This window comes from Molothrus ater, chromosome 7 (genome assembly GCF_012460135.2).
Source record: "Molothrus ater isolate BHLD 08-10-18 breed brown headed cowbird chromosome 7, BPBGC_Mater_1.1, whole genome shotgun sequence".
NCBI classification, from domain to species: domain Eukaryota; kingdom Metazoa; phylum Chordata; class Aves; order Passeriformes; family Icteridae; genus Molothrus; species Molothrus ater.
Window position 1 is genome coordinate 831,467 of NC_050484.2, and position 21,593 is coordinate 853,059.

At 45.8% G+C, this 21,593-nt stretch overlaps 1 protein-coding gene across 9 annotated transcripts in view; it reads right to left on the reverse strand.

Moving 5' to 3' along the window:
• The window catches only part of AGAP1 (ArfGAP with GTPase domain, ankyrin repeat and PH domain 1), a 327,099-nt gene that overhangs the window by 85,121 nt on the left and 220,385 nt on the right, over window positions 1–21,593 (reverse strand). For 8 of the 9 annotated variants that reach the window (XM_054515344.1, XM_036386314.2, XM_036386313.2 and 5 more), the window contains one exon: window positions 4,280–4,441. The exons of the other annotated variant lie outside the window; for it this stretch is intronic. In XM_054515344.1, coding sequence (XP_054371319.1) covers window positions 4,280–4,441 — 162 coding nt within the window. The remainder of the gene's footprint in view (window positions 1–4,279; window positions 4,442–21,593) is intronic. 9 annotated transcript variants of the gene reach the window in all.

Below are 21,593 nucleotides of genomic sequence, written 5' to 3' on the forward strand. Positions count from 1 at the left end.
CTTGAAACGTGCCTGGAGCCAAAGGAAGGCAACACAAAATCTAGAATTACCCACACCATTTAACTCTGATCCATTGTACCTGCCTGGGAACAGCGACTGCAGGAGGATCCTCCTCCTCCTCCTCCTCTGCACAAGGAGCCCAGGATTTCCAGGAGGAAGGAAGGAAGACCATGGGTTCTCCCACAATTCCCACCACAGGCTTCTGGAGCCAATTTGCAGCATCTCAAACACTTTGATCAAAGTGTTTGCATCTCCCAGAACACCTTTGATGGCCTATTTTGGATTTGTGGTCTTCAAAAGTGCAGTAATCCTCTGAGGGTGCAAATCTCCGTTATGGTGGGGGGAGAAAAATCCCCAAGGGAATTTTTTAGGTCACTGGACAGATTTGTAGCCAAGTACTGGAGAACAAGGAAATAACTAGAAGTGAAAACAGCTTTGAAGTGCAAGACAGATGTGGAAACCATAGAATCATGGGATATCCAGAGCTGCAAGGCACCCACAAGGATCACTGATCCAACTCCTGGCCCTGCACAGACACCCCAACAATCTCACCCTGGGAGTGGTACCCAAACGCTCCTGGAGCTCTGGCAGCCTTGGGGCTGGGACCATTCCCTGCACCCTCTGGGGGAAGAACCTTTCCCTGAGATCCAACCTAAACGCCTCTGACATTCAGCTGCTTGGAGAGAACACCCAGAACAGCCTGAACCTGGCTGGAGTCGAGGATCCTTGAGGCCTTTTCCAACCTCAACGATTCGGTGGCTCTTCCTTGCACCAACACAACTCCCAGAAAACCCAAAGGCTGCCAGGATTTGGGCAGAGCAGCCCCCCCCAGCCTTTCTGAGTCTTGCTAGGATGTCCTTAGAGGCAATCTCCAGCCACCATCACTCTTTGTGAGATGCCCTTCTCCTAAAAGGACAGGGAGCTGGAGCACGCCTCATTGCTTCTCCTTCAGCTTGCGCTGACGGACGAGGCTGCCTGGCCTCGCTGTCAGCCATCCCCTCCCAGCCCCGCCAAGGATTCCAGGATTCAAGGACCAGCCAGATTAACTGTCTGCTGAAGGCTGCCCAGAGCCCTGGCATGCCCAGAGGAAACTCCTCACTCTGCTCTTGTGGCCAAAGTGCTGCTTTTCAGCAGCAGGGCTGTGCTTGAGAGAGATGGTGTGAAACGAAAGAATTTAACAGCCACAGAGGCCCTCCTGTGTGGCATTCACATCCTCTGAAAAAATCCCTCAGCCAGGGTTGTTCTCCTGGGAAGCTGAAAAGCAGCGAGAGAGGCCTCAGAGAAAAGGAAAACAATTCTTATCTCATTTGCTTCTCCTGTGCTGTGCTCATGTGGAATGTGTTTGGAGATTGTTTACCCACAGGTGATTGTTCCACTGGATTCTGCTGGGAGTTGTTTGGGCTCTTTGGCCAATCAGGGCCAAGCTGTGTCAGACTCTGGACAGAGTCAGGAGTTTTCACTGTTATCTTTTTAGCATTCAGTAAGTGTCCTTTCTGTATTCTTTAGTATAGTATAGTATTCTTTAATATAATATAGTATAATAAAGTCATAATTAGCCTTCTAATAAGATGGAATCAGATGCATCATTCCTGCCCTCATTGGTGGACCTGCATTTTATGATACTCCTGAGACACAACTGGCAAGTCCTGAACAGAACAGAACACTCTTCTCTTCACACAGAAAAGTGAACCTTCTGCCTCAGAAGACATGTGAGAAGAGGCAGGTGACAGGAAGCTGATGGGCTCATGCAGAGGTACAAACACTGTAAAGGAGGGGTTGGCACTGTTGCAGAGTGTCCAGAGGATGGGATGGAGCTGGGGAAGGGGCTGGAGCCCCAGGAGGAGCTGAGGGAGCTGGGCAGGGGCTCAGCCTGGAGCAAAGGAGGCTCAGGGGGCCCTTGTGGCTCTGCACAGCTCCTGCCAGGAGGGGACAGCCGGGGGGTCGGGCTGTGCTCCAGGGAACAGGGACAGGAGCAGAGGGAACGGCCTCAGGCTGGGCCGGGGCAGGCTCAGGGTGGACACTGGGGAATATTTCTTCACAGAAGGGGCTGTCCAGCCCTGGCACAGCTGCCCAGGGCAGTGGGGGAGTCCCCATCCCAGGAGGGATTTAGTGGCACCTGGGGACAGGGATGAGTGGTGGCCTTGGCAGTGCTGGGGAACAGTTGGACTGAATGATCTCAGAGAGCTTTTCCACCCTAAATGCTTCTACTCCCTTTGAGCTCCCTGGGTGTTACTGAGCTGCTGCTTGCCAACAACCTCCTGCCTTTCTGGAAGCACACTGATCCCATTTCCATGAGAGGGGACAGGTTTTGAGTTATAGCAAGAGGATTTCAGGTAACACGGTGTGATGCTGGAAGAGGAAACAGAGGAGGATGAAGGATGGACTCTGCAATCAGAACAGGGACATCAGGGACAAGAGAGCCATGTGCAAACTGCTCCCTCTGGGTCTGTGCCTGCAGCCCAAGACCACACAGGCTCCAATGCCTTGTGAAAACAATCTCCCCAGGAGAAAGAAAACATACACCTATTAACTGCTCAGAGAGAGATTTTTCAAAGGCTCTCGATATCCAGCTGGTCTTGATTCATTTTGACTTCAACAAAATATTCTTGGGCCAATGGTGAAAGCTCTGAAAAATCCCCTCTGTAATTTGCCATTGAGGTTTGAAAATAAGTGGTGTAAAAGGGTTTCTTTAAAAGAAAAATAAAAAGAAAAGGACAAATTAAAAACGAAAGGTTGAACTAAAATTTGGCTTCGGGCCATAAACTAGGGGGAAACTAACAGCAAAGATAGTTAAATGACTGGAAAGAGAACACAACAGGAGCTGTTATGAAAAAAAGCTGATGGCTTTTTAAAAAAGGATTTGTATAGATAGCTGGGGAAATAAATTCCGGATGTGATAGAAGTGCAATTGAGAAATTAAATAAATGGAAAATAAGGATGACTAAGTAGTAGTTAACATGCCCCTTCTCAGTTGTATACTATTATCACATCTATTTTTAATGTCTCTTCAGCTGTCTGCAATTGTCATCCTTTTTTCAGAACTTGTTCCAACATTCTTTGATACTGAATTAGCTGTTTTTTACTCTCTCATGCTTACAACCACATCTTTTTCTTACTCAACACTCCCCTTTTCCCACAATGTTATTCCATTGTCTCCCTTTTTCATCTCTCCTTATGTGTTGACTCCCCAGTTTCTGAGCCCTCCAACCACCCTTGTTCATCTTTCTTTTTCTGGAGCTCTTTTGGTTGAATCCTAGCATGTTTCTTTTCTTCTTTTCTAAAGCTGCAAGCATGTTTTATATCATACCTGGCTCCTGTACACATTGTTACCCCTTCAGAAGGGCATTGAACAGCTACAGCACTGTGGCAATAGTAAGCTAAACTAAGGGAGAAAAAGAAGTTCTTTTTGGCTTTTGCTTTCTGGCTCATAAAAAAAAAGAACCCAAACATTTAAACTCTCCCCTTTTCCCTTTTATCCTCAAATAACACAAGCTTTCCACAAGCAGCTGAATATTCAAACAATGAGAGGCATCAGAAGAGTTGGCCATTCTAGAGCTCAGGATGTGCCTGAGGAGATGTGATAACACAAGATTTAATAATACTGAAAAAAATACACAAGTTCTGACGTGATCTGTGGGCTAGGGAGTGAATCTGAATTTTTCCTCCTTGTTAACCTTCCAAGTGTGCCTCTTCCTTACCTCAACACCTAATGATGCTCCATATTAACTTGAGGACTCTGATTTATTAAAAAAAAAAAGGGTTCTAAACACATTGCAGGCAGCTGAATTCACCACTGTGATGCCTCAGCTGCTTCAGCTCCATCCTCACAAGCTCACACTTCAATTTGTCACAATTCCCTTTCCCCTGTGCATTCAGAGCCGAGGCTGGTGCTTGTTACCCTGATTTTTTAAGATTTTCTAAGCTTTCTCATGTTTACATTTCTCCTCCATAAAAGAATACAAAACAATAAGTTATTTACACTTTCTGTAAATAACTCATTGTTTTGCATTCTTTTATGGAGGAGGAGAAATTTGATGGACTGTTGGTTTGTCCAGTGTCATTGAAGAGGTGGCACTGTCACCCTCCAATCCACTGTCACTTTTGGAAATCTATAAACGTTGGGGTCAAAAAATGAAAAAAATTCTCTTTTTGCCTTAGAAGAGCTGTATGTGTGTGTCATGTTATTTCGTGTCCTACAGTGACAGGTGCTGAGCTAACAATACTCCTTGGAATGGCAAAACGTTCAGAATTCAGCCTTGGATTTTGAGGTGGGACCTACCCTCAGCCGTGCCCGAGATGCCATCAGCTTTGAAGTTGCTTGTGCTTTTCTTCCGGCGGTGCTTCTTTCTGTTGGCGTGGGGGGAAGGAGGGGGGTCCAGCTTGGGGCTGGTGGTGCTGGAGATGCTGGGGCTGGAGCACACTGAATCTCCCAGGCCCGTGTCTGCAGCAGAAAAGATCAAAATGCTGTGAGATTGAAAGGAGGTGATTGTTAGAATCCAAGCTTACAAGCCCTGGCTGTCGGCAGATACGTTCTTGAGCTCCTTCAGGAGATTCTCCAAACAATGTGCGTTGTTTTTTCCAAAAAACTGATTCAAGTCCTCTTAGATTAACAGGACTCAGCAGCAATTTTAGGGGCAGGCCAGCTGGAATGCACAAAAACAATGGGAAAGCACTTTATTGCTTCCAATTCCTCCAAAGATCTTCCCTAGCCTCAAATTAATTTGTGTAGCACTTGGACATTTTAATACATAAACAGAGATATCCCTGGATCCTCTGGATGTTCTCTGCTGTCATTAATATCAGACAGACACCCACTGAAAAGCTGGTGGTGGCAATAAAGGTGGAAAATAAGGTAGGTAATGTGCACCTGGTACAGGTAATAACTGTGTGACAAATTCCTACCTGCTCCTCACTTCCTACCTGCTCCCAAGGAAAATAAATAATCCCACGTTACTCTGTTCAGTTTCCTGCTTTATTAACTCCAACAATTTTAAGAACTTGGGTCCTTCCACATAGTAAATATTCAAGTAACCTTAATCCAGGATTTCCCCCCAAGGTCGGTAATATGATTTTTGTTTAATTACTGGCTTGGTTTGGATTTTAATTATAAAATTCCACATAAAACCTACACTTAAAGGAAAGTGCTTGCTATTATGGAAAGTGAAGCCATTTCCAGAACCTTGCTTAAATACCATATTGCACCTTAGTGCAGTATCAGGACTGCATTTATGTGCCATATCCTTAAAATCTCCTAGACAGATATTCAGCAAATACATTTCCATGATTGCCTTTTGGGGTTAAATACTTGATGATTGGTTTCAGAATAGCAGACACAGGAAAAAAGAATAAAAATCCTTATTATAAAGCTTATGTGTAATAACAGGAGTGCATTTAACTTAATATGTCAGAAAAATATCAAGCCAAAGATGATTAAAAAAATAGCTTTTGATTCTTTTTGCATAGTTAAATTCCCACAGAACTGCCTGTTTGACAAAAGCCAACTTATTTTGCTTTCTTTTTCCTCCTAATAAAGTTTATTTACTAATTACCCCCTAAGCACAGTTGTGCTCTAAGTTATTAGTGGGGGATAAATTATGTAGCTAATTGCCTGGCAAGAGAGACCAAACCAAACATTAATCTTTATATTAAGGATTTCTGTTCTTTTCCCTGCATCCACTAGCTTGAAACCAGTTCCCAAGAATTTAACCCCAAAAGGGAATCATGGGGATGTATTTACTCTGTATCAGTGTAGGAGATTTTAAGGATTTGACCCACAAGTGGTGCAAGTGGCAGAGTTTGCTGTCTCTCCAGGAGAGGAGGGAGGCAAATCCAGGTGAAAATCCTGGTGGGAATTCTCTCAGCCAAGGGGACAGAGATCCCTTTGGATCCATGGCACAGAGAGAAGGTGCAGAAGAGGGTGCCAGAAACACAAAGGCATGAGCACAGATGCACTGGGGTTTCTGCCAGCCCCCAGGAGTGATCTCCAGCTTGACTCTGGAGCTTTCCAATGCTGATACTTCAACAGAAGGAGAAAACCCCCAGGCTGCCCAGAGAAGCCATGGCTGCCCCATCCCTGGGAGTGTCCAAAGCCCAGCTGGAAGGGGCTTGGAACAACCTGGGACAGTGGAAGGTGTCCCTCTCTGACATGTTAGAACCGGGTGGTGCTTAATGTTCCTTCCAACCCACACCTTTCTGGGATCCTATGATTCAAAATGCTTCACTTCTCCCCCACCTCATTCCCAGCTTTCACTTTGAAACAATCAAACCCATCTGAGTTCTGCACCTGCAGCATCAACCACCATGCCCTGCACCCATCAAATGGTGAAAAAACCCCACAGTCCTGAGGCAGCACCACAGAATACATCCTGTTAAAACCCATCAGGCTACATCCACACACTGGTGGCAGCTCTGTCTAATTTCCAGGCCGTAAATCCCCCCAACAAAACCTGCTGGAGAGCTCTGAAAAATGAGGGACGTACGGGGCTGACGCCTGGCGTCGCAGAGCTGAAGAATTAACCTCCCGTGGTAAATCCTCGTCATCCCCAGCCCCTTCCAGGTAATAACCTGCTGTCCTTGGGTCAAACTGCTCTCAAGTGGGAGCCTGGAGCTCTCCCTCCCCCTCGAGCAGCAAGGGAAGGTTGGTCCCTCATGAAGGGAGCCGAGTTGGTATCGCCGGCGCGCCGCTGCCCCGGATCCCCAGCTCCCGAGCCCACCCTTTGAGGATGGGAGTTATTGAACATTGCCCTGGTTTAAAATATGAGCAATCAAAAGGCACTGGGCTTCCACGCTGTGCTCTCCCATTTCCCACTCCTTCTCGTGCCTGACAAGGTATTCTTCAAATTGAAAAGAGGGCTCCTGAAAGCTCGGGCTTGGGGAAACTGTAAATGAGTTCAGGCTTCAGCCCGCTGAATGCAATTTCATCCTCCTGACTGAATACAAATAATGCATTTTATTTGGTATCAATTACCACGCCTGAGAACAGACGACCACTGCTGGCACTATTAAATATATATTAAAAAAAAAAAAGAAAAAAAGAAAAAAAAAAAAGGTGGTGGGGGGGAAAAAAGGCAAGGATAAAGGCATGGCAAATTAAAAAAGCAAGCGCCTCATTACTCCCCATCTCAAGCAGCTTTGACAGAGGCACTGGAACTCATAAGCTGCGTTCCACTGGGCTGGGATGGGCTGTTTTGCAGCCATCCCGCACGCTCAATGTCAGCCATTAGTTCTTCCCAATCGGGCATCAATGTTCAACACACACCCGAAAAAATATATAATACTGGTAATAATAATAACAATCTGCAGCCTCTCCGAGCTTCAATACTTGAAGTATGAGTCAAAGCAGCAGTTTCACTTTTCACTCGGGAAGCTGACAAGCATGACTAGAGGGGGAATAAAATAACATTCAGTTCGCATAAATATCAAGCGGGCTGCTTGAGACTGATGGGCCAGGAATGTATTCTTAGCCATCATTCTGGCAGACAGGCCCAAGGACACTCATAACTTATTTTACAATCATTTAGTTTCAGCTCAAGTGGAAAACGTGACAACTTATCTCTGCTGACAAGATGCCATATCGAACCTTACAATTAACTCTCCCCCGATTATCTGCCCAGCCCATCATTAGCTCTGTGCCTCTTGATGGACTGCAGGGGCACAGCTTCCCTTGATGATGGTCATCATTTGCAGGGTGCACAGCTCCATGACACCACACCGAGGACAAAACTCTCCCCTTGCCACGGAGCTGGGGTTGTCCTGACCGGCACAGCCTCGTTTTTTGTGACTGTTTTGAAGTGATGAGCAGCAAAGCGCTGCTGGGAAATGCTTTCTCCCCCCAAGTGGAGCATCCTCATGTTTCAGCCCACGCCTGCTGCTGCTGCTGCAACCTCCAGGAGTGAGGCAGAGATGCCCACGCTCTGTCCCAGCTGCCAGGAGCCTTCCTCGTGCCCTCCATCCCTCCCCAGCGCCATGATTAACTCCTTCAGCTGGAAGGGACAGCTGACACAGCCACAGCATGGAATTATTTGGCTTGGAAGGGACCTTACACCCCAACTCCTGCCATGGGACACCTTCCCCTGTCCCAGGTTGCTCCAAGCCCTGCCCAGCCTGGCCTTGGACACTTCCAAGGTGGTGGCAGCCCTGTGTAAGTATGTGTGGTATCTCACTCCATGCCCAAAAGCAACAGGTGACCCTTGGTGACCAAACACCCCTCGAGTAATGCAGAGATGGGACATAAAAACCCCACCCCTCTGCTCTTCACATGGTGATTTTTCTCTACAGGTGCAGGACCTGTGGATTAAGACAGAGACTGTTCTGCTTGTGCAAGTCCAACCCTCATTCATGAGAATTTACCAAACAAAACAAAAAAGACAATGCAGCTCTTACTGCACAAGGCAAGTGCCATGTCTGCCTCTCTCCAAGATCCATTTTGCAATTATGGTCATGAGAGAAATTCCTTTCAAGCATGACAAACTGTGGTAGAAGAAAGGAGGGGTGGAACAGAAGAAACACTTTGTCTACAACTACAACCCAGAGTCAAGAGACAGAACATTAAATGAACACCAATCCTCAGAAGAGTCTCAAGAGCAGTGCTCTTGTGTTGTACTGGGCTTTATTTGCTGTTTGAAACCATTTCATATCCTCTCCCAGTGTTACAAATATTTTGTAAAAGGTAACAATTCCCACTTCCTATCTTTTCTATTATTTTGCTATTTGGAAGCTGGTGGTGCTCGACAAATGGGTCTCAATTCCATTTGTGACCCCTAAGGACTTTCTGAGTGTCCTCCTGGATTTGAAAAGGGTGGAAAATTAACAGAATCATCACTGAATCACAGGACTGGAAGTGACCCAATAGACCATCTCATACCACCCCTGCCATGGGCAGGGATACTTTCCACTAGCCCAAGGTGCTCCAACCCTGTCCAGCCTGGCTTTGGGCACTGCCAGGGATCCAGGGGCAGCCACAGCCTCTCAGGGCAGTGCCAGGGCCTCACCACTTCCCAGGGAACAATTCCTAATTCCCAGTATCCCATCCAGCCCTGCCCTCTGGCAGTGGGAGCCATTCCCTGTGTCCTGTCCCTCCATGCCTTGTCCCCAGTCCCTCTCCAGCTCTCCTGGAGCCCCTTCAGGCCCTGGAAGGGCTCTGAGCTCTCCCTGGAGCCTCCTCTTCACCAGATGAACACTCCCAATTCTGAGCTGTCTGAAACTCAATCCAAACCCAGACTGTGCTTCCTGGTGCCCCTAGAACAGAAAAACAACTACCTTGCATCCCAAATTCCCAAGCCCCTCAAACGCATCTGAGATACGACTCCTTCAGCACCTGCAGCAGAGGTGCAGGAGATTCCAGCACAGGAACCAAGGAGGCCAAGGAAATGAGGGACAATCAGCCAGGCTGAGCACCCCAGACCAGGGTAAAGGAGCTGGGGGTGGGAAAAGCAGGAAAAGAGGCAAGGTGTGAGGGACGGGAATAGCACAGCACAAAGGCTGGGACACAAAAGTCCCAGAGCGGAGCTTCGTCGTTGGCCCACGGCTGCTATTCTCTGTGTCACACACACAACCGCTCTCCTGTGTAACCATCTGCAGAGGAATCAAGCATATTCTGACCCCTTCTATCCCCGTGCCTTTTGATTTATTTCATATTTTTGTCAAATCACCTATTTACAAAAACTTGAAACAAACTCAACAGGTGACGCTATTCTCCGCAGACCAAAGTCGAGCTTGATCTGGTTTACATTTTTCTTGCATCTTCTTGTTAAAATTTTCCAACAGGCTTTCAAAGTGAAATTAGACTTTTTTGTCAAGCCCAGCTCCCCAACACGGCCTTATTCTCAAGTGGCTGGAGATTGATTAATTTGGGTTTTTGATTTGCCCAAGTGACAAGAAGTCAGACGTTACAAAAGCGGGAGCGGTGAATGGGATCAATTAAAGAGCAGAAGCAGCAACACAATTAATAGCACCGGGTTCAGGAGCAGAGAGAAAGGGCTGATGACGAAAACAACAGCAACAGCTCTGCCTGCAGCAGGAATCTTTGCTGAGACCCAAGGAAGGCTGAATCCAAAGAGGGTGTTTCAGAACTTTCACTGTGCCATTAGTGCTGAAATGAAATAAGGCAAAGATGTCGGTAGCTGGTGGACTGAATAATAAAAAAATAGCTGGACACTTTCATCTTCCACACATGTGTTTTAAATAAAGGTGAGAAAAGCAATCCTTTTATTTAAACAGAGACTATAACTATCTGTAGTTTGTATTTCAGACCCATTTCCCTGAGCTGAGATTTTTCTGGCTGTGAAATCCACTGCTCTCCAGCTTCCCTTTACAGCTATTACCATAAATGTTCTATCAAGTTCTTTATCTTCCTCCTCTGCCTCAGACCGAAGTGAAGGGATGCAGCAATCTCACAGTGCAGATGCACAGGACTGACATTAAAATCCTGTCAGAACTGCAGCTTGGCACAAGTCCCTGGATGTAATAAACACTTGGGAGTGGGGGAGAAGGGGTGGCACGAGACTGCAGCCTCCAAGATGAAAAAGAAAAGGCAAATATTTGTCAGGTACAGAGAGCTCACACCTTTGGAGGAATCAGGTGCATCTGGTCATTGCTGAGCTGAGCCCAGCTCAGGCACTCAAGCTATGGAGGGCTTAAATTAACCTGCTGCACTGAAGGAAATTAAAGGAGGCTCTGGATGGACATCAAAGAGCCTTGGGAGCTTTCCCTTTCCATGGCATCTCCCTATTTCTGCAGCCTTGTGCCAAGAGCCTGCAAATCTCAAAGCTGTCCTGTCATCCTCAGGAAGCCCCACTGAACAACTCCCTTCCTCTAAGAGCAAATTCCATTAAACAAGGAAAACAAAGCTTCCTTCTAGGCAGCAGGAGAGGGATCTGCCTGCTTTTGGAGGGTCTGGCTCTTGCACCTCCAGAGCCCAGGGCATGAGCATCCCTTCTGCTTTGTGACAAGGGAGGGACAGCATGCACAGCCTTGGGAGAGACAATCAGCTTCAGGATGCTCAGGCACAGATACTGGAAGGCTTCAGTAATTTTGGAAAGACCCTCATTACCATCTCCCTTATCTAAAGGGAAGACACATCACCTCTAGCTCATTCCCTAGCAATGCACAATGTTGGGCCATCATAAAGGAAGCACGAGAGCAGAAAATGCAACAATAGAGCTTAAAAAAACCCCACAAAAGTACATTTTCCCTCCTAAGGAGCAACACATTAGAGTGCTGGCAAAACAGCATCCTGCTCCCTGGAACTTGAAGGATGGCTAGGAAGAAAAGAAGCTCCCTTTCAAAGGAAGCTCCTCGTTTCCAGGAGGAATTCACCAGCTCCCACAAGGAGAGCACACAACTATTCCTCCACAATTCTCTCCTGTGCTGCCAGGATGGTGACAAGCAAAGCACAGACTGTGTTTTAGAGGACCTGCAACCTCAGAACGTGAACTGGGGATGAGATCCTAATCTTCCTCCACACATCTTGCCTGCAGCAGGTTTAGGTCAGGGGCAGGGATGATACAAACTGCTCCCTGAGCGAGCAGGGTTTGTTAATTTATCTCATCCCCCATTACACAGACACATCCCTGCACTCCCCTCCTCTGCTCTGGATGCCCTGTGGAAAGATCAAGCCTGACAAGTTGTTTGAACACATAAGGACAACAAAGCAGGAAAGAGAAGCCAGTCTGGGATGCTGCAGGATGCCACCACACCCTAGGCAAAGTAACTTGGTGGCTCCTGCTGAACAGACCTGCAGTGGAGATGTACAGGGAACATCCCTCATTCTTCTGGCAGGAGGTTTTCACTGGGCAGCAGCAGCCCTGTGAGCCCTGTGTGGTGTCACCCTGAATTGCTGCCAAGAGGGTGTGCAAGGCTGTGGGTGTCACTGCTTCCCCTGGCCATCAGCTGGGATGTGGCACAGAGAGGGGGAAACGACACAGAAGGCAGAAATTCTGGGGGTTCACTGCAGGTAACTTGCTCATTTCAGGGAATTTGCTCCCTCCCCATGTAGGAGAAAGGAGATGGGTGGTTCTTTTGAAGACACTCCTCAGGGCAGAAGCTCCTGGTTCAATTCCAGGTCACGTCTTGGTCTGTCTGGGCAGTCTGGATGGGGCTTGGAGCAGCCTGGTCCAAGTGGGAAGTTGGAGAGGAGGGTCTTTAGGGCCCTTCCAACCCAAACCACTTTGTTTTGTGATTCTATTATTCACACCTTTGTGATTCTATTATTCATGCTGTAAGTGGTTTCTATCTCCCCCTTCTGAAGCCAGGTAGATCATCAGGCACCTCAAGAACAGCTGCGAACTGCAGCATCCTGGCAAATCCACCAGGACCATCCCCAGGAATGGTGATGGGGAACAAACAGACACTTGCAGCACACTAAAATAACACATTTTGGGTGAACAAGCTCCATCATGATCAGGTACATACAAGTGTGTGACAAATTCTATTTTAGATCAAAATGAGATGCATTTAAATTCACCGTAATTACACAGAGGGGGGCAGAGCTCCACCCTGATCTAACCATCAGCGCTGTCTTCTCATTGCATAAAAAAAATCCTCATTTAACAACATTTTCCTTTGAAATAGAGCCTGCAGGTCAGCAGGCACTTGGAAAATAATGAATCCATGGCTTACTGAATCACTTCCTACTAAAATATTTACCTTGTGTTTCAAGATAGGCAAAGTAAGACAGAGAGGAAGAACTGAGTCTCTTCAAAGGATGCTCAGAGCCAGAAAGATGTCTCGTCTCAACTCCTGTACTTTAACCTTCCGTCTGTATAACCTGTGGATAACTTCAAGCTTCAAACCCACTCTGTGGTAATTGAGAAGAGGTTAGGAAACTCTCCACTGTCAGTCCACGAGACTTCAGTGACAAGCCCTAATATCAGCGTTTTGGAGGGAAAAAAAAATAAATCAAGGGACTTTCACTATTAACATTTTCCAATTAAAGCTGAATAATTGCTGTATAGCAAATTGGCTGTTAATTGCATCATGCTAGGCAGGAAAAAGCTAAGGCTTTCCTGGTAATGTATGCCATGAGCAGCACTGTCAGAAAGGAAGAGAAATAATGGCAGCAACACCAAGCCTGCTCTTAATCAAAGGCAAAATCAAACATTTTCCTATCGCAGACACCCAGAGCTGAAAAGCAAAGCTCTTAGAACACAAAGCTCTGTCTTTCAGAGGTGTCAGGTGGCATAACTACCATCCACAAACTTTTTGTATTCATTTCCAATTTTAATCAAGCCCTCTTTCTAGCTCTGGGATAAATAAGTGGGGGCCCTTCCTCAGAGAAGCCCCCGGTGCACTGGATACTCCTCACAGCCCAGCTGCATGAAGGGATGAGATCAACTGTGACAAATGAAGGGCCCGGGCACTTGAAAGGGAGGGGAAGCTCTCCCACCTGCAAGAAGGGAAGCTCTGAGCTCCAGCTGGCCCCCAACAATCCCCAGGCTGTGGCCAGGGCCCTGCACAGAGGCTTCTTTCACTCCCCAAGCCGCGAGCGCTCTGAGGTGGCTTTGAAGTGTTGGATTCCATAGGTAAGGAATAGACAACATCCCTAAAAAACCCAAGCTTTGAAGTGTTGGGTTCCATAGGTAAGGAATAGACAACATCCCTAAAAAACCCAAGCTTTGAAGTGTTGGGTTCCATAGGTAAGGAATACACAACACCCCTAAAAACCCCACTGCTCTGATGTGGGCTGGGGAGAAACCCAGCCTGGCAGCAGCCACGCTTGAGGAGGCAACTGCTCTGCTCTTAATTGGAACAGAAACTTCATTAAGGCCCAACAAGGGATAAAAGCACTGAGTGTGTTTCTTGCACACTCTTCCTCCAGACCCTACAAAACAAAGCACTGCACTCCTGGCTGCACATTGAACAAGAATGTAACATTAAACATTAAACAAGGATGTAACTGTTAGAGGCATCTGCTGGAACTTGTGAAATGTGGATGTGCAAAGAAGAAATCCTCAAATCAGGAATTGCTCCCATGGGACATGAACATTTTGCTTTCTCAGCTTTGTGTTTAAACCTTTACAACGCTTAAAATAAATTTAGAATTTACACTATTAGATGAACTGAGCTTATTTACACTAAGATAAAAAGATGAAGGAAAAATAAAAGCTCACTGATTTGAGAAGTTTATTTATTTCCCTCCTTAAGTCTTCCTTATAAAGCCCTTAAATAGAGAATTCAGTGGGCTTATGAAATTTGTAAGGCACACTACTTGAATCAAAGAGTTTATAAAATGTCACATTCTGCTCTTGCAGTATTATGTCTTTCCTCTATGTTTACTTGAGAGTGTGTCTCTCGATTTATAATGTTCTCTGCAAACGTGATTTTATTTTCAAAGTCCATAACCTCCTGCAGGATATTGTGTGAATCCAGCTCATGTATTTAATTCCCTGCAATTACTGCAAACGTTTCAGATTAAAGCAAACTTAAACTGCAAACATGCAAAATAAAAACCTTTAAAACTTACACTCTTCTAAATACAAATGAGATTACAAGACAGCCTCGGTGATGAAGAATTCCCTCGTCCAGAGCTATGATCATCTCCAGTCTTACACCTTACATTAAAATGTTTTTATGTAATGATCCAAAAGAATGGTTCTAATACAAAACCAGAGAAGAGAATACATTTTGCAGACTCTAAGGGCTGTGTCTGTCAAATGTCAAATGTCTAAGCTATACACATCCATGCTGGGTATCCAGCTGCCTTCCTGGAGAGCCCTGACTTTTGGGAAGTGTTTCTTGGACAGGAGCTTGAAGAGCTGATGAAGACAACATTCACCCTCCTCACTATCCTGTCAGGTTAAAGACTAAACTCCAGGAATAAAAGTAAAGTGCTTTGTCTTGAGGGCTTTTCCCTCTTTTTTTTTCTCCTGAGAGGGGATAACAGAGAATGTGTGACAACCAAGCCCAGCTACAGGCAGAAAAAGCACTGATTTACTGAACAGTGCCAGACAAACAAATCAGATTAATCAACATCAGTAACCAGGAATAAATCACCTTTTCCCCCTGTTATAAAGAACATGCTACTTGCATTTTTACTTCAGTGTAAATCCTAAGCCAAACTAAAATCAAAATCTGTATTTAAACATTCATGAGTAAATGCTAGGAAAACCCAGAGCTTTATAGTTCAGTCAAGAAGTTAATTTAGTCCCATGAACAATTTACTGACAGACATTTGGCACTCCAGGCTGTGAGCAACATTAAGATCACCATCAGGTTGCCAATGTCAAATTACCTGAGGATGCAAAATCATGTGTCTTGGAATCAAGAGCAGGATTTAATTGCTGAATGCAACAATTCTTTGTGCTTTAATCAAGCGGAAAGCAGAAAGAAGAGCTTCAACAAGAAAAGCAGATGGAGAATTGCAAAAAGGATTTAAGCAGCAGCACTGGATAAATGGGGAAGCAGCTGAAACTCAGCCAAGCTGTGCAGAAATGCCCAAAGTCCTCCCTAAACCAACATCATGGCAGAGTTCAAACCACAGAGGGCTCTTGGTGCCACCAGAGACACAAAGTGAAGAGCTGCTTTCACACCTTTCACTCTTTGATGTCACCTCTCTGCTGGACACCAGGCCCAGATGGCAACAGCTCACCTCCAGTTTGGTGTCACTGAGCTGCCACCCAGGGCCTGGCTGGGCAGGAGAGAGGCACAGACCCCCAGCATGATTTAGGGTGGAAAAGCCCTCTGAGACCCTTGGGCCCAGCCCCTAACCCAGCACACAGAGTTTTCAACACTTCCAGGGATGGTGAGCCCAAGGTTTCCCACCCAGCTGAGATTCCCCATGGTCTGCAGAACAGGAGGGCTAAGCACTGGGTGCTGCTGCTTCCAGAGGCTATCACATTCCCAAAAACCCCAGGCAGGCAGCCCCAGCTGGATGAATGCTCCAAATCCCTTTCCAGAGCACTTACTTATCACCACTGCCCTCCAGGCCTTACATTACTTTGGGGAACCACAGGTTGCAAAACCCCATCGTCCCCTGCCTGAATTAAAACCAGTTTGAAGCCTCAAGTCCTGCAGGATCAGCAAATCCAAAAACTTACCAGTTTCCTCTGCTACACAGAGTTTTTTCATATTTCTGGCTGACTGGGCTTTTTCAGGTGAGAGCTTGTCAAGAATGCCAGGTAAATTTAAATACTGCAAGTTTCTCAGCACACAACCTCATGCTGAAAGGGGATGGCTTTGCAGAAATTGTTAGAAAATAGTGCTTTATAAGCCAAGTTTCCTCAAGGTATGCTGAGAAAACAAAGGAAATAATAAGTTGCTACTAGGAGAGTTTACCCTGCTCAACTGCTATAGTTTCCCTCTGGAAATATTTTGCCAAAAGCAATTTGTGGATCACAAAAAGGTATGAAAAGGAGAAGAATGTTTCCTTTCCCATCCTGTGTAAAATAATGTAAACTATGTGCACATATGATGCATGGTGAATTTTATTACATTAAGTAGTAAGAACTACAGAAAATCCCAGAGTAGCTCTAAAGCAGCTAGAAAAAAAAAAAAGGGGACAAAATAAATCTGTACTTGCTTTTCAGTTAAAATTTCCATATTTAAAAAGGAGGAAAAAGCTCTTCTGACCTAAACCATCTGTATACACCGACCAAAACCAATTGAAAAATTCTACAAATCTAGTTGAAATTATATAATTGATCTGGTCAAGAGCTTGCCTATGGAATTCCAACAGCTCTAAATGGTATTTTCTGATGTCAGGTTGAACCATTTCCTCTCCCAAGGCAGAGCAGAAGGCTCCATCATTTAATCATTCCCAGCACTTAGGATCAGACAAGGAAGGCAAGTTGCAAGGTCTGCATTAATATCAACACTCCAGCGACCTCTCACACCCCATGGCACAGTGAGAACTCAATTTTACATTAATAAACCCTAAGACCAAACTGTTAGAAACTCAGAAGACACCAGGTATTACAACTCCCATAAATTACAGCCGAGCTCAAATGGCCCGTACAAGCAATTGTACAGTGATAAAGCCTAAGTGGATGATATTTAAACAGATATTTGATTTACTGCAGAATTTTACATCATGCTGGAATTCAAATGACAATTTCCAAGTGCAGAGAGCAGAAATCCCTGTCCCAGGCAGAGTGCTGTTTGCAGGGCTCTGTCAGGAGAGCTGAAGGCTGAATCCTTGCCTCTGATGGTCTCAGGGCACAGAAGCCAAATGAGAGAACAGGACACTGAAAAAGAGAATGAACCAAGCTGCTGCTTCATCCCCAGGTAGGAAATGACACCCTTGGTCTTCTCAGAGTGATGGCTCACAAATCTCACTTCTGCAAGGCTCCTGGCACCACAAAAACTTCTGATGGCAAACTGGAGGGGGCAGGGGGGTCTGTCTGTCTGTCTGTCAGGTTCCTCAGAGATGCACAAACTGAAGACTGGAGAGCAGACAGACTGAGCTCTTTAGGGACATCAGCACCTCTAAAATCATGGAATTAGAAAAGCCTCCAGGACCATTGAGTCCACCCTGTCACTGTCCCCAGCCCAGGGCACTGAGTGCCACATCCAGGAGATCCTTGGACACCTCCAGGGATGGGCACTCCACACCACCCTGGGCAGTGCATTCCAATCCCTGAGCACCCTTTGCATGGGGAAATTCCTGCTGTGTCCACCCTGAGCCTGCCCTGGCCCAGCCTGAGGCCGTTCCCTCTGCTCCTGTCCCTGTTCCCTGGAGCACAGCCCGACCCCCCAGGCTGTCCCCTCCTGGCAGGAAAATTTCCTCACTGGCACAGGGTGCCCAGGGAAAGGGTGGAACATTCCATCATCCCTGGAAGTGTTCACAGAATGTTTGGATTTGGTACTTAGGGACAGGGATTAGTGATGGCCTTGGTAGTGCTGGGTTAAGGGTTGGACTTGATGATATTTGAGGGTTTTTCCAAGTGTAAAGATGCTGTGATTTTATGAAAACAACAGCTGGATTTACAGAGGAGGAATTGTGGCATGAACAGTCCAGAGCAGAACTTTAACACCCAAACAGGTCACAAATGGCTCCCCTGAGACCAGAAACCCTCCTGTGCCCCAGCAATGAGCAACTACAGATAATTCTGGGTGATAAAAAAAAAAAAAAAAAAACAACAAAACATCAAGGAGGAGATTTATCAGAGGAAAAAACATTGCAGGCTTCCAGTGAGATCCAGGAAAACCTCTGGGCCAATAGCTGGAGCAGCAGTAATTGTTCCAAATCTATCAATAAAGCTGAGCTGCTCCTTCATTGACTGCAAACACCAATTTCTTTCATGGGGGATTATAAGTTGATGTTCATGGTCTCTCTACCACCATTAGGGTGATAAACAGTTGAAACTACATCAGGATCTGACACGCAGATCAATTCTGGCTCCATAAAGAATCTACACAAGAGGTTCCTGGACAGGGATTTACTGCCCCCAGTTTTTATTCTCTCTTGCTGCTAAAATTACTTCTGTCAAGCACTTACAAGAGCACGGAGGAGAAGGGGGGAAGAAAAAAAAAAAAAAGAGAAAGAGGAAAAAAGGCAAAAAAAGAATTAATTTTTCATGTGCTGCTGGAACAGCCTTTTGAAATTTCGGGAGTTTTTAAGGCAAATATGTTCCTGCATTGGAAATGATGCTGAACAGCAGGTGGGAGTGAGCTAAATAGTGAGCCAGCAGCACGAGCTGCTCACTATCCAGCACGCAGCAATTTGAAACACCAAACTAAGCTGTCGAGATTTTCTCCCAGGGCAGACACAGGCTTCATGTTACCAGCACCAAATTGTATTAGACATTTAATTTTAAACCTCAGGTACTTAAATGTAAAACCTTACAACAGTAATAGTCATAAAGCAGTGGGGCATTCCATTTCAGAGAATGGATTTTTCTATTTTTCCCCTTTAATTTAACCAGCACCTCCTGTTTTGTGGCTCTGCCCACTACAAAGTAATTTATCTAATTAGGAGATGTTCACAGCTGCTTGAAAGACAGAAGCCCCAGGAAACCAAAGGTCTGGTTTGGAAGACTTTGAAAAGTTCTCTGGAGCCACACAAAGTATTAATTTAATGTGAAAAAAAGGTGCAGAGAAAAATTGAATCCCAATATGTTATTTTGTCTACAATAAAACCACGTGACAATAAGCAGGCATATTCTCCAGTACATTGGCATTTGAATTCCAAAAGATGCTTAGCTTCTTGCCATACCTGCTGCTTTCACAGTATTAGCTTTTTATGACTAAAATTCAAAAATCTTTTAATGGAGAAAAAACCCCCAGAAATTAAAAAGGGTTTTTCATGCGTCAACTTGCCAACATAAAGGACACATCTCTGAGCTTACCCAAAGATGATACACTCAGAGCAATCAATTATTCTTGAGGTTTTGTAGGAGTTTTAGTGCAATACTTCTGAGTCTGCTGACCCTTAGTTGCCTAAAACTCATTTTCAATCCAGTTTTCCCTCCATATTTATGGAAAAAACAACCTCTCAAAAATTTTTTTTAAATATTAGAACATCTGCAAGAAATTATTTGAGGTAGGCTTCTTCACAAGTACCCACCAGTCACCTGCAATTTCAAAATAAGGATTTCATAGGTAATTCTGGCTGTCATCTCTTTTGAGCCAGAAGTAATCCCACATGAATGTCAAGTCAGAAACAGGTACTGCACATATGGGAGAGTGCAGGGCTGGGGTGGGAGAGGAGGTTCCCTTCACCAGGAATTGCAAACCAGCTTGGGATCAGCAGCAGGAGCAAAAGGCAAGTCCAGCAAGCCCAGCATTCTGAAGTCAAGGGGATGGCAAAGGCAGGAATTCAGGGGATATTTCTACTTTCTAAGATTCTATTTCCACTCCAGTGTAGGAGTTCACTGAATTTTGGAGGTTTTCCTCCCCAGCAGCCTCACCTGGGACATGTGGCACGGGGATGGCACCTGCTCACCTGCCTGCAGGTGTGTCAGGGTGCACAGCACTGCAGCCTACAGCCCCTGCTTTCCCCCTACAGCCAGCACTCAACATTCTTCACCTTGCCTTAGAAAAGCCACAGGATAAAAGGCACAAAAAAGCCCAGACTTTGGTCCCTCCCTTTCAGAAGGGAGGTGGAGCTGGGGTGGATTAAAATGACCAAGCAAGTTCAGGAAAAGGAGGCAGAAAATGTGTGATTTAAAGATGGAAATCAGCTCAGCATCCGTGCAGGGCAATGCTGCCTCCCCTAAAAGCTTCACCAGGAGTGGGTGAGCTGGGTGGACACAGAGGAGAACAGGGCTGAAGCATTTGTTTCACTGTGCTGCTTCACAACATCCCTGCCTTCCTGCAAGGCTCACTCAGAAAACTCTTAGGCAACATCTGGACCATTTTAATGCAAATTCTCCTGAAGGTGCTGCCCCCATGTTTACAGCTCCAGGAAAAGGTCTGTGCTGTGCTAAGTGTGAATTTGATAGTTAATGTCACTCTGAAACACAGTGGTCATGATTTTAAACCCTCTGCTCTCCTAAGGTGGCACTAAAAACCTGCCCAGAGATACTCTCAGGGCTATACTCAGGTTCAGACCTTTCACAGACACAGAGATATATGTGGGACATGTGAAATAGTTCCCATATTCCCCTAACTGCTCCCATTTTAGGGGCAGCCATCAGAAACAGCATTCCTCCCTTTCTCCTGACCTGTTCACCCTGGTCTGGTAGCAAATATCACATCTACCCTTTAAAAACAATCATTGCTACAACCTCATAATTCCAAAACACCACCAGGAATAGTGCCTGCTCCTTTTAATGCTGTTAAATGCTCCACAGAGGAAACACTAAGAGTGTGCCAGGAGTGTGCAGGCAATGGAGCAAGAGCACAGCAGAGAAAGGACACACTGAGGAGAGGATCTGGAGGGTCACTTACTGCTAATATCCATCACACAGGGCAAGGAATCTGAGTATCAAGCAAACAACACACATTATGCGGCTGCTCCATCCCTGGGAGTGTCCAGGGCCAGGCTGGATGGGGCTTGGAGCAACCTGGGATAGTGGAAGGTGTCCCTGCCCATGGCAGGGGAAGATGGGCTTGAAGGTCCCTTCCAACCCAGATCATTCTGGGATCCTATGATTATGTACCTGAAATTAAAATTAAGCAGTATTGCAACTACATTAACTCTTCATGTTGAAAAAAGTATCCCAGAATGCTCTCAGGCTGTTGCAAGTCCCATCCAGCCTGGCCTTGGACACTTCCAGGGCCGCCACAGCTTCTCTGGGCAACCTCTGCAGGGCCTCACCATCCTCTCAAGGAAGGATTTCTCCCTAATATCCAAGATAAACCTCCTCTCTTTCAGTTTAAAGCCATTTCCCTTTGCCCTGTCACATAAAAAAGTCAGTGTTTAAAGTTAATCCATTTCCTTTTTTCTAATTCCAAATTTTCCCTCTGCAAGTTTCCAATTTTTCCCCTCAGCACCCAACACCACAACAGGGTGGGCACATTTCAATCCCTTTTTTTTCCCTTTTGGAAAAAACCAAGAGCACCAAAGTCCCTGTTCACCCCACCAAAACTGCAGGTTTCTTACCACTGCTAATGCCACCATCCTCTCAGGGAAGGATTGCTCCCTGATATCCAAGCTAAACCTCCTCTCTTCCAGTTTAAAGCCATTTCCCCTTGTCCGCATGAAAAAGTCAATG